The 13,604-nt window shown below is 40.1% G+C and overlaps 1 protein-coding gene across 3 annotated transcripts in view; it reads left to right on the top strand.

Annotated features, from left to right (window-relative positions):
* Positions 1 to 2,223, top strand: part of LOC142487111 (serpin B10-like) — a 34,234-nt gene extending 32,011 nt beyond the window's left edge. For all 3 annotated transcript variants that reach the window (XM_075585833.1, XM_075585834.1, XM_075585832.1), the window contains one exon: positions 913 to 2,223. In XM_075585833.1, the coding sequence (XP_075441948.1) occupies positions 913 to 1,317 (405 nt within the window). In that variant the 3' untranslated portion in view covers positions 1,318 to 2,223. The remainder of the gene's footprint in view (positions 1 to 912) is intronic.
* The last annotated feature ends 11,381 nt before the right edge of the window (positions 2,224 to 13,604 follow it).

Below are 13,604 nucleotides of genomic sequence, written 5' to 3'. Positions count from 1 at the left end.
CAGTGGGGCAAGGAGGCCTACGCTACTGCACCGGCTCCCTCCTCTTGTCAGATGTGACTTCCGGTGCCGACGGGAGGAGGGAGATAAAGAATTGCAGTGACTGGGCGACTGCTGAGCTGGTCAGCTCTGCATACTGTAGGGTGCCATCGCGCTGCCGAGTCTGGAATGGTGTGCCGTCAGGCAGCTGAGTCTGGTACAGTTTTCCCAGCTCTCCTCCCCACCCCCCGCCAGCAGCAGAACCTGTAGCTGAATGCAGGAGATCCTTTATGTCAGTTTCTGGGTTGTGTCTATTGGGGTCCACCCTCTGGCCGGTTCCAAGGTCTGCTGTGCCCTGGATGTAGAGCGTCTGGTTTTAGGGTGTCTTGCTGGCAGTGCAATTCTTCTGTTCTCAAGACAACTGTTCATGTGAGTCTCTTGCTGGCAGCACAGTCCCTCTGTTTTTAAGAAATCTCCTGCAGTTCAAGCAGGAGGCTTTTCTACCTGTCTGATGAGGCAGGTGGAGACTGGTTAATTGTTTGTAGCAGCAATTAACCAGCTCCCTGCTATACTCCTCGGACCATTACAGGCTTTCTATTGAAGCCATTTTAGACAGGGATTAAGGCCCTATTACATCCCCCCCACCCCAAACATAAATGCAGACACCCATACTATATGAGTTCCAATGTGTCCATGTCTCTCTGTCAGTGGTGGTGGTTGCCTCTCTGTTAGCTTGTCTAAAATATAAAAGCACAAGAGCATTCTCCAATTTGTGCTGCCAGTAGGGGAAAATAGAGAAATGGAGTGGTCATATTTCCCCAAGTTATATTTAAATATTATAATATGAATGAATTGCTCATACATTCAAGTATTTACATTTCAATTTTACATTTTCATTATCTTTTTTTTTTTTAATAATTTCTTTAACAATTACAGCTAGAAAAAGAAATGAGCGTCAAAAAGCTAAAAGAGTGGACCAGCGCAGATATGATGGAAAAGACAAAAGTGGTGGTGGATCTCCCCCGGATCCTCCTTGAAGAGAGCTATGACCTGAAAGGATCTCTGAGTAGCATGGGATTAAGTGACCTCTTCAATGCAGAGATAGCTGATCTTAAAGGCATATCAGCTAAAAGCAAGCTCTACTTGTCACAAGTGTTTCACAAATCCTTTGTAGAAATTAATGAAGAGGGGACAGAGGCCGCTGCTGCTACGGCTGGAATTGCAGCGGTCAGAAGTGCCCTCTTTAATGTTACATTTGAGGCAGATCACCCTTTCTTGTTCTTTATAAGACATAACAAGACAAACAGCATTCTCTTCTATGGAAAATTCTGCTCCCCATAGACTGTGTCACTCATTGATCACCTGATTGGCAAAAATCATGAAGCTATTTTCTTCCAACCATAAGGCAGGCTATGTACATTGCTAGTGCAAAGCAAGTTACCATATTACACCTGAACATGTTTACGATATTTTCCTGCCCACTTATAATGCAATCTGATTGCTTCTCTTAAAGCTGGCAGAATTTCCATCAACATGTATGAAAACATAGTGTTGATATATTAGGAAGAGTGCTTAATACAGGATAATGCTTCCATTTTCATTTATCAGACGCACATTTTCAGGCTGTCTTCTTAGCCACGTACTCACCTGCCTTTTATGTGGTTACAGATGTAGCCAACGTTATTACAACACATGGCTTACTCCTGAGAGGCTGATTCAAAACAATGGCCGCTTCTCCCACTGGTGTGTTGGGTATCTCCCGCTGCAATGCGCCACACCTGTACACGAAACAGGGCCTGTTGTAGGCTCTTAAGCCTTTACTAGGTCAGCACCAAGGGAAACAATATCTGTAACTTTGTGTTGTACAGTCATTTAAATTTTTGTTTTGTTTGCAAAATCAAACTTAAAATGTTAGACTATGGATATTATATTAATTGCAACAGTTTTTCTTACATTTTAAAAATAAATTTTTGCTTACACTTAGGAAAAATACAACATTCATCTTGTAATTTACATATATGATAGTTGGAAATTCAATACATGTACTGTTCTGCATCCTCGTTTGCTACTGCAGTACAAAGCAAGTTTTGTTTTTTCTCTTTACTGTCAGATAAACTCGCAACATATTGCCTTAAAAAGAACATGAATGCATTTACTGCAGGTATGAACTGGTTGTCCAGTTATCACATCATTTGTTTCTACTATATGTATTGTGTGAAATTTTAATAAAGCAAAACCAGACTTCAATATGATGATGTATCTTGTCACTGCACATAGTGCCTGATCCACAAGGCTCAGTAAGGCTATTTATCGTAAGGATATTCCTTACACCTGTCCACTAAGGAGATTAACATAACGATAACCTAGAGTTAATCAGTAAAATAGCGTATTGATAACTGTTGTTGGACTTTAGGCTTACTCATATGCATTTTAGATGCCAATGAACAGTTAGCCCAGTGGTTTTCAACCCCTTTTTGGTTAGGAGACCCCAGAATTTGATTGCGAAATTCTGGGGAACCTTTAGCCCTGTCTCTCGTGTCTCTCCCCCTCCCACTCTCCCGCACACACACGCTCTCCCCTCTCACTTACACACACACATTCCCCCTCTGACTTACACACACACTCTCCCCTCTCACTTACTTACACACACACTCCCCTCTCACACACACACACACACTTTAAGCAGTGCGCTCTTACCTGATCCTTCCTCTCCATCATGTCAGCTGGAAGTTGAAGCGACTTCCGGCGCTGACTTAGGCAGGGAGAGGAAGGATAGCAGTGACCGGGCGCATGCTGCTGCTGATTTAGGGACCCCCCGGGTCACTGCTACGTGAGGTGCTGCTGTGCCGTTGGGCCTGGGACAGCATGGGAGAGTTGTCCCAGCTCTCCATCCCTGGTGGCTGTGGAACCCTAGTTGCAAATCACTGTGCTAGCCCAAAATCTCAGATTCTCAAAACTCTGTTATTTTGGCGCAGAAAAATAACGTTATGATAAATAGGTCATACCAAAAGTTGCCGTTAATCACAGCCAGACCAGTGACTTGCATAATAATGTCAAAGGCAGGTGTAACCCTTCTATTTCCTAAACGCCAGACTGATATATCTGTTGCTGCGGTGGGGACCCAAGTCCTTATCTCTGGATGATATGCCACACGTGGTGTGTGGTCCGACAACTACAATGGCATTTTTAATATAACTGAGTTTATATATATTTATAGATACTTGGGAACCTTGTGACTCATTCCTCCATGCTGCTTCCAGGTGATGATCTGTTGGACCTCCCAGCATGATATACTGCTCTGCTTCCAGTCAATGCCTGCTCTCTCTTATCAGGACACAGACTGGCCCCAGTTCACACTTGGTCAAGCCTGAAGCATGCAGGCTTGTGTAGATCTGACTCACACGTGCCCTGCCAACTCGTCTTAAAGGCTCCTCTCTCCTAAGTCCCACCTCTTCCACAGCCTTGATTATTGGCTGATCCTATGTCCATCATAAGTCACATGTCCATGGCACAATGGAGAGGAACCTGACAGGGGCAGTTTGAGTGTGTTGTTTGTAACACACAGGGGGAACCACAGGTAAAAGTGGTACCCAAAAAAGTTGTGGGTATGGCACTTAACACTTTCTATTGACATAGCTTGAAGTGTCATACAAAGATATATAATGAATAATATAAAAGTCAGAAATACAAAGAGGTTAATCTGATAACGTGTCATATTGCTAATGCTATAAACTCTATAATGTTCTACCTCTTGTAGATAGCAGCTCAGCCATAGGTAAGAGACAAAGGCAACACAAGGGGAGTATGGAAACTAAAACTAAGTGCACAGCTAAACACCATATTCAAATGTGTGTCGATTCACTTTCATTGTAAACACTGATTTTTGAATAAAACAAAAACAACTTAATTAAATAAACAATGATTTTAGAGATTTAAAAAAATACACATCGAAAACTGGAATCCCTGTGTATGAGGCAGGGAGGACAGATGAAAAATGTTGCAGTAATTAATAACGGAGAGTACGATGGCATGCATTCGTGTTTTAGTAGAAAAACAAGAGGAAAAAGTGCACAACTCATGGTGTATTATGCAAAATAATGTATTGGTGCAGACAAAAGGTGAGTATCACACGTACAGGAATAAAAGATCTTTTAGTCATGTTTATGCATAAACCAGCATAATGTTACCGCAGACGATAGGAGACTCTCGCAGGTGGGCTACGACATCAGCTATTCAGTCAAGCAGGAAAGGTGAGTCCTTAGATGGTCAGATAAGGCTGGCGACCATCGAGTTTATAGTTCTCCACTGGAGGTTTCAGCTCAATCAACAGTCCCGAAAATCGCCAGGAAAAAGGTAATGAAGCCAGCATCAACCACACTCAGTGCAGGGAAATAGCTCTGGGACTGACCTGTATAGCAGAACGAGATAGCTACTGTATCACACCACCATTATGCTGCAGGAGCTGCCAGGTGGGAAAGCTTAACACAAATATAGAACTGCACAGGATCAGATTCCACTTAAAGTTGCTATATGTACACACGTTGTGATGTGGGAGATAAAGCCAGCAATAATCTTAAATAGTAGGGCACCACTTTAGGCTACAGCCTAATGCAGACTCACCTATAGAGCAAATGGCAATGAACAGCAGCGCAACTGCTAAGCCGTGAGGCACTGTGGCAGGAGACGTGCTGCCTTAGGCGCCGATTACTTCACTCAGGTGTACGGTAGCTGCAGCTAATTGCCGTAGGGGAACACGATAAAAGGAATACAAATACTCGTAGAACACCTGTTTGTAATGGTGCACTCCCTCCTTACCTGATGTCTCGCGCAACCCAGGAGAAGGCTTCTCACTGGATGGGAAGAAGGGACAGCGGGCACCGCTCGGCAAAAAAAGAGAGAGAAGGCTGGACTGCGCTGGGTTAAAAACTTATTTATGTAGCCATATGCCAATATGAATTAAAAAGGGAAGGTCCCCCGCAGTAACTCTAACGCGTTTCGCCCCTACGGGGCTTTGTCAAAGAGTGATAACTCTCGGTATGCTGCACATTTAAATACCAAGCCTAACCGGAAGTGACGCAGTCCCACCGTATGTGAGGAACTCCCACAAGAATCGATTGAGGAAATCCCAAACACCGGTGCACAGTACAGCCACCCCGATATAAGCTAAACTAATCAAATAGAAACTACAACAACAGCAGCATTAATAATATGATAAACATAAACAAGTAAAAAACTTAACATTACAAAAAGTAAAAACTAAACAAATATAACAAAATAATAATAAAATGTGCAAACGGATATACAAAAAAACATAATGAAAAAAACATAAGTGTAAAGAATTGTTAAAACCAAGTGGGGGAATGGGGACAACAACTGCCATTAGTAAATATTGAAATCTAATTGTATGAGAATATTAATGGATGTCATCTAATAATGAAGGGAATTTTTCAATAATGAAAATAACTAATATATAATTTACAACTAAGGTTATCAACAGAATGATCCAAATATGTGCATATTTGTGTGTTATTAGATGGATAAAATGTTTGATGTACATTCAAATAACCATTATTGGTAGAAGTGTTACACATGCAAACATTATATCTGTATCTCACTAGTAATGGCTGACATTAATGAAGATCGCAATACAGCCATTCTAATTGAAATACACACTAAACAAATTGTATAATATGCAAAGCATAACAAGATATGAGATAAGAAGAGGACATATAAAAGGCATCACAGTATGAAATATGATCATAGAACTCTAAAAGACTGCACCAACAGTCATTAAATTGTAAGTGATAGTTTGCTACATAAATATGAGTAGCATATTGACCTCTAGCTCCATCTAGAGGAGAAAAGTTATATTAAAGCTATGAATAAACCTGGAAGATGTATCAAAAAACTACATCAATCTCTACAGCTCATAATGAATGGGACAATGTTGCAAAAATAAGGATAGTGGTGGTATGATATTCACAAGCAAGGTCTTATTTAAAGAAATGTTTAATCTCCCATTCGACATTTATGCCATTGGGCACTAAAGTGTCCATGATGAAAATCCAGAACATTTCTTTCTTATTTAAAATGTTCTGGCGATCACCGCGTCTGATGGGTAGGAGAACATGCTCAACACCACAAAATGTGAATGAATCCAATGTACCCAATGGGCACTCAACGAAGTGTCTTGCAACTGGGGAACTCAGATCTTGATTTTTTATTGATCTTACATGCTCCATTATGCGTATCTTTAATGCACGAATGGTTCTCCCAATATAGCTCTTACCACACCCACAGGTTAACATATAGACCACATAATTTGTGTTACATGTAATAAAACTTTTTAATTTGATTCTGTCATTATTTTTCTTAGAATGTATAATTTTAATGGATTTAGCATAAGGACACATCCTGCAAAAACCACATTTGAAAAAGCCTAGCGGTGGTAAGAATCCTTTGGTCGTCATCGATGGTGTTGAAAAAAGACTTGGAGACACATAATTTGAAAGTGTTTTAGCTTTTTTTAAAACAAACCTTGGTTGGTCCATGACCGATGGTTTCAACTTATTGTCTAATTTCATAATATTCCAATGTTTTGCAACTATAGAAAGAATAGCATTGGCCTGTTGGCTATGTTGTGTGACAAAACATAATTGAACTTGTTGGCCATTGTCTCTATGTTTACTTTTGTTTTTTAGAAGATCAACATGTGGAGTATGGCAAGCATTATCAAAAGCCCCCTGTACAGTATGTCCTTCTCCTTGTATCCCCTTTGACGAAATCTTAAAGCCAATTTCTTGGCTTGATCTATACATTTATCATCATGAGAACATATACGCTTAAGACGCAAGAACTGCGCTTTAGGAATGCCCTTGAGTAGGGGTCTCGGATGTCCACTATCTGCCTTCAAAAGGGCATTCCTAGAATTGGGTTTCCTAAACATATCAGACTGTATCTGACCATGAAGGTCAATGTATAGTTGTAAATCCAGGTAATCAATCTGTTGAATATGGTAGGAAAAGGTGAACCGTAAATTTAAATCATTTTTGTTCAAGTGGTCCACAAACTCCAACAGTGACCCTGTGTCACCCTCCTAAATCATAATCAAATCATCAGTAAATCTACGATAGAATATAATCTTATTACGAAAAGTGTTAGTGTGACTGAATATGTGCATCAACTCCCAATAGCCCATAAATAAATTAGCATAAGAGGGTGCGAAAGATGTGCACATTGCTGTACCTCGTGTCTGTAAGTAATAAAGTGAATCAAAAAGAAAATAGTTGTGCGTTAATAAGAATAAAATAGATTCTATAATAAATGTGACTTGTGCTGGTGATAATTGTGATTGATTAAGAAAGTGTTGAACAGCTGAAATACCATGTGAGTGATCAATTATAGTGTATAAGGACGTGACATCTAATGTGACCCAAAGAAAGTGTGTGGTCCCGTGGGGTCCGGTGGCGGAGCACAGCAACGCAAACAATGGGGGCTGCAGACCAGTTCAGGAATAAAAACGATTTATTGGGTGGTCATAAGGAGTACAAAACACTCTGACGCGTTTCAGGGCCTAAGTCCCTTTATCAAAGAGTAGATTCGCGTCTGCTGTATTCCCCGTTATAAACTATGGCTCCCGCCCCCAACGATGACGTCGCGGGGCTCCAAATCTCGCGCGGGTTGCTCAAAAGACTAACCCATTGGTGAATATAACAACCAATGGCGCAACTAGCTGAAGACTCGCCTCCCCTGTGGGTATGGCCTGGGAGCCGTATGTATTATGGGGGAGTAGCAATATATACAAAACACAGTGTGGATAATACAAGACATACATTCTAAGACTATAATAGTTAAAAACGCGAACATTAAAAACAACAAGAGGTGGAGAAACTGTCTAGTGTCTAGCAGGTATACTATTATGCTAGACCTAAGGAAGTGATATATATCAAGTGGATAAACGAACAGAGCAGCATCATATAAATTGGTCCATAATCATAGTAAGAAAACCAATACCACAAGGAAATCTATATACGATTAGATCAGACAAATAATGTTATTAATATTTCTGGAATCAATGTTGCAGATAAAGAGTTATTGTTGCTCAATAAGGGTTTAAATTTTGCTCCGTATGAAAATTTTAAGCTATTTGATACTGTTATTGATTTGCAGCGATTTGTAAGAAAGCTAGTGTTAAAAAAATTCTTCAATAAGGATAGTGATTTTCATACGAGTGGGTCACTGCAGATTACCCCTGTGGCAAGTGTTAGATCTGAACAGACAATACCTGATCGATCACCACTTGCCACAATGGATTCTCCAGTTAAATGTGAATGAACTACTTTCCGTGACCTTTGCACCCTACAGGATATGAACAGTCTCCTGGAAGAACAGGACACAAATGAGGATATTGATTATGTCTCCTCTTTTCTATCAGGTTCATGTGACTCAGTATTAAAGAGTAAATCCATCTTTTATCCTTCATATACAATAGGTCCACATATAACCACTATCGAGAAATTAGTTGAACGTGACTTATATTCACTTGGTCTGGGTTACAGTTTCTCCCCTAATTACAGCACGAATTTAACCAAAGAAGAACGAACAAGTCTTTTGACTTTAAAGAACAACAAAAATTTTGTAATAAAAAATGCTGATAAAGGGACTTAGGCCCTGAAACGCGTCAGAGTGTTTTGTACTCCTTATGACCACCCAATAAATCGTTTTTATTCCTGAACTGGTCTGCAGCCCCCATTGTTTGCGTTGCTGTGCTCCGCCACCGGACCCCACGGGACCACACACTTTCTTTGGGTCACATTAGATGTCACATCCTTATACACTATAATTGATCACTCACATGGTATTTCAGCTGTTCAACACTTTCTTAATCAATCACAATTATCACCAGCACAAGTCACATTTATTATAGAATCTATTTTATTCTTATTAACGCACAACTATTTTCTTTTTGATTCACTTTATTACTTACAGACACGAGGTACAGCAATGTGCACATCTTTCGCACCCTCTTATGCTAATTATTTTATGGGCTATTGGGAGTTGATGCACATACTGTATTCAGTCACACTAACACTTTTCGTAATAAGATTATATTCTATCGTAGATTTACTGATGATTTGATTATGATTTAGGAGGGTGACACAGGGTCACTGTTGGAGTTTGTGGACCACTTGAACAAAAATGATTTAAATTTACGGTTCACCTTTTCCTACCATATTCAAGAGATTGATTACCTGGATTTACAACTATACATTGACCTTCATGGTCAGATACAATCTGATATGTTTCGGAAACCCAATTCTAGGAATGCCCTTTTGAAGGCAGATAGTGGACATCCGAGACCCCTACTCAAGGGCATTCCTAAAGCGCAGTTCTTGCGTCTTAAGCATATATGTTCTGATGATGATAAATGTATAGATCAAGCCAAGACATTGGCTTTAAGATTTCGTCAAAGGGGATACAAGGAGAAGGACATACAGGGGGCTTTTGATAATGCTTGCCATACTCCACGTGTTGATCTTCTAAAAAACAAAAGTAAACATAGAGACAATCTAAAAAACAAAACTAAACATAGAGACAATGGCCAACAAGTTCCATTATGTTTTGTCACACAACATAGCCGACAGGCCAATACTATTCGTTCTATAGTTGCTAAACATTGGAATATTTTGAAATTAGACAATAAGTTGAAACCATCGGTCATGGACCAACCAAGATTTGTTTTTAAAAAAGCTAAAACACTTTCAAATTATGTGTCTCCAATTCTTTTTTCAACACCATCGATGACGACCAAAGGATTCTTACCACCGCTAGGCTTTTTCAAATGTGGTTTTTGCAAAATGTGTCCTTATGCTAAATCCATTAAAATTATACAATCTAAGAAAAATAATGACAGAATCAAATTAAAAAGTTTTATTACATGTAACACAAATTATGTGGTCTATATGTTAACCTGTGGGTGTGGTAGGAGCTATATTGGGAGAACCATTCGTGCATTAAAGATACGCATAATGGAGCATGTAAGATCAATAAAAAATCAAGATCTGAGTTCCCCAGTTGCAAGACACTTTGTTGAGTGCCCATTGGGTACAATGGATTCATTCACATTTTGTGGTGTTGAGCATGTGCCCCTACCCATCAGACATGGTGATCGCCAGAACATTTTAAATAAGAAAGAAATGTTCTGGATTTTCACCATGGACACTTTAGTGCCCAATGGCATTAATGTCGAGTGGGAGATTAAACATTACCTTTAAATAAGACCTTGCTTGTGAATATCATACCAACACTATCCTTATTTTTGCACCATTGTCCCATTCATTATGAGCTGTAGGGATTGATGTAGTTTTTTGATACATCTTCCAGGTTTATTCATAGCTTTAATATAACTTTTCTCCTCTAGATGGAGCTAGAGGTCAATATGCTACTCATATTTATGTAGCAAACTATCACTTACAATTTAATGACTGTTGGTGCAGTCTTTTAGAGTTCTATGATCATATTTCATACTGTGATGCCTTTTATATGTCCTCTTCTTGTCTCATATCTTGTTGTGCTTTGCATATTATACAATTTGTTTAGTGTGTATTTCAATTAGAATGGCTATATTGCGATCTTCATGTCAGCCATTACTAGTGAGATACAGATATAATGTTTGCATGTGTAACACTTCTACCAATAATGGTTATTTGAATGTACATCAAACATTTTATCCATCTAATAACACACAAATATGCACATATTTGGATCATTCTGTTGATAACCGTAGTTGTATATTATATATTAATTATTTTCATTATTAAAATATTCTCTTAATTATTAGATGACATCCATTAATATTCTCATACAATTAGATTTCAATATTTACTAATGGCAGTTGTTGTCCCCATTCCCCCACTTGGTTTTAACAATTCTTTACACTTATGTTTTTTTTCATTATGTTTTTTGTACATCCGTTTGCACATTTTATTATTATTTTGTTATATTTGTTTAGTTTTTACTTTTTGTAATGTTAAGTTTTTTACTTGTTTATGTTTTTCATATTATTAATGCTGCTGTTGTTGTAGTTTCTATTTGATTAGTTTAGCTTAGATTGGAGTGGCTATACTGTGCACCGGTGTTTGGGATTTCCTCAATCGATTCTTGTGGGAGTTCCTCACATACGGTGGGACTGCGTCACTTCCGGTTAGGCTTGGTATTTAAATGTGCAGCATACCGAGAGTTATCACTCTTTGACAAAGCCCCGTAGGGGCGAAACGCGTTAGAGTTACTGCGGGGGACCATCCCTTTTTAATTCATGTTGGCATATGGCTACATAAATAAGTTTTTAACCCAGCGCAGTCCAGCCTTCTCTCTCTTTTTTGCCGAGCGGTGCCCGCTGTCCCTTCTCTCCATCCAGTGAGAAGCATTCCCCTGGGTTGCGTGAGACATCAGGTAAGGAGGGAGTGCACCATTACAAACAGGTGTTCTACGAGTATTTGTATTCCTTTTATCGTGTTCCCCTCTTAACGGCAATTAGCTGCAGCTACCGTACACCTGAGCGAAGTAATCGGCGCTTACGGCAGCACGTCTCCTGCCACAATGCCTCACGGCTTAGCAGTTGCGCTGCTGTTCGTTGCCGTTTGCTCTATAGGTGAGTCTGCATTAAGCAGTAGCCTAAAGTGGTGCCCTACTATTTAAGATTATTGCTGGCTTTATCTCCCACATCACAACGTGTGTACATATAGCAACTTTAAGTGGAATCTGATCCTGTGCAGTTCTATATTTGTGTTAAGCTTTCCCACCTGGCAGCTCCTGCAGCATAATGGTGGTGTGATACAGTAGCTATCTCGTTCTGCTATACAGGTCAGTCCCAGAGCTATTTCCCTGCACTGAGTGTGGTTGATGCTGGCTTCATTACCTTTTTCCTGGCGATTTTCAGGACTGTTACTCCCCTGTTGATTGAGCTGAAACCTCCAGTGGAGAACTATAAACTCGATGGTCGCCAGCCTTATCTGACCATCTAAGGACTCACCTTTCCTGCTTGACTGAATAGCTGACGTCGTAGCCCACCTGCGAGAGTCTCCTATCGGCTGCGGTAACATAATGCTGGTTTATGCATAAACATGACTAAAAGATCTTTATTCCTGTACGTGTGATACTCACCTTTTATCTCCACCAATACATTATTTTGCATTCTACACCATGAGTTGTGCATTTTTTCCTCTTGTTTTTGTTCTAGTTATTTAAGATGTGAGCCATCTTTCCATGGATAGCAGCCAACTCATCACCTTCACTTTGGTATAAGGTCACATATCTAGGTGGCAGGTTTCTGTCACTTACTTACGCTTGTTTGTTCTTTTTTGCACTTTTTACTTATATTTTAACATATTTTTAAAATAATTTTCACTTCATTTTTTGCGCTGTTTATTTGTTTTTTCACCATTTGTGTTTTAGTACCATACTTAAAACAGAGCCTTGAGGTACACCAACAGAGAGCTAAGTAAAGGCAGAGGAGGGCTTAGTTAAAGGTATGGTAAGAGAGGTACACGGAAAAATGAGTGAGAACGGTGCAACAGATGCCAAGAGACAGAATAATGAGCAGGGCAAGAGGGAGGTCTACAGAAGGGGTGCACAAACTGAGGGGCGCTAGATTTTATAGGTGGGGCGCGGCAGTTATAGAGGTCCCACGCTCTCCTCCAAGGCATTTAAATTAAATGCCGGGGAACCGCACAAAGCCTCTATAACACACCCTTCCAGTGACGCGTCGTCTTGGTAACCCAGCATCAAATGACGCCGCGGGGTCACGTGACGTCACATGACCCTGTGCATCATTTGATGCTGGGGCCGAGAGGGGGGCGCGATGCGCAGAGGAGAGCAGGCATGGGTGTGCACGGGGAAATGTTTGCGCACTCCTGGTCTACAGTATTGAATGCAATGGAGAGGTAAAAAATAAGAAACGGTCAAGTAGAATTCATTGTGAAAGGTTTCAAATTTACAATTGGCCTAGAAATCAAGACACCACTCCCTCATTTATTAGGGTTGGCTTTAAGCATGGCCTTGTTACGTAAAGGTGTCAAACACCCTAAATATTTCTGAGACAGAAATCTGAAATATGTGCTCTTAATCCTAAAAATAAATTCTTACATCAGTAAAAAGGATGTAATCTTTGTTGGAAGGGTTCTGTCTCTACTCTATCATTGAGGCACAATGTTATTCTTTTACCCCTTTTTCCACATTATGCAGGATTTCATTAAAGTATGTTAATTAGTTTAGCCATTTATATAAAATAACTATTTGGCCACACCTGCTGTCTCCCCCAGTTCCCCTCCGGGGCTTCGCCCGCTGGTCCATGCCAGAAGCTAGGCCCGCCCGTAAATTGGGCCCAACATCTGCATCGGTAACCGGAGTACCCCCACAAGCCTGAGAACACCCCCAAAGTGTGAGTGTTGTGTTTCAGGAAGTGTGTTAGAAAGGGCTGAAGACGCATGTTTAGTCAGTCTCCTATGAACGAGTAGATGTTTACTTTATTATTTGTTTTGCCTTAAAGGGATGGGCGGCCTGGTATTGTATTATTTAACCCTTGTAAATAAAATCCTGAGTAGAGAAGTACAAAGTTCCCTGCCTTAATC

Source organism: Ascaphus truei, chromosome 2 (assembly GCF_040206685.1).
Source record: "Ascaphus truei isolate aAscTru1 chromosome 2, aAscTru1.hap1, whole genome shotgun sequence".
Taxonomy (NCBI): domain Eukaryota; kingdom Metazoa; phylum Chordata; class Amphibia; order Anura; family Ascaphidae; genus Ascaphus; species Ascaphus truei.
The sequence above is the reverse complement of the archived record's forward strand: the minus strand, read 5'-3'. Positions and strand labels throughout refer to the sequence as shown.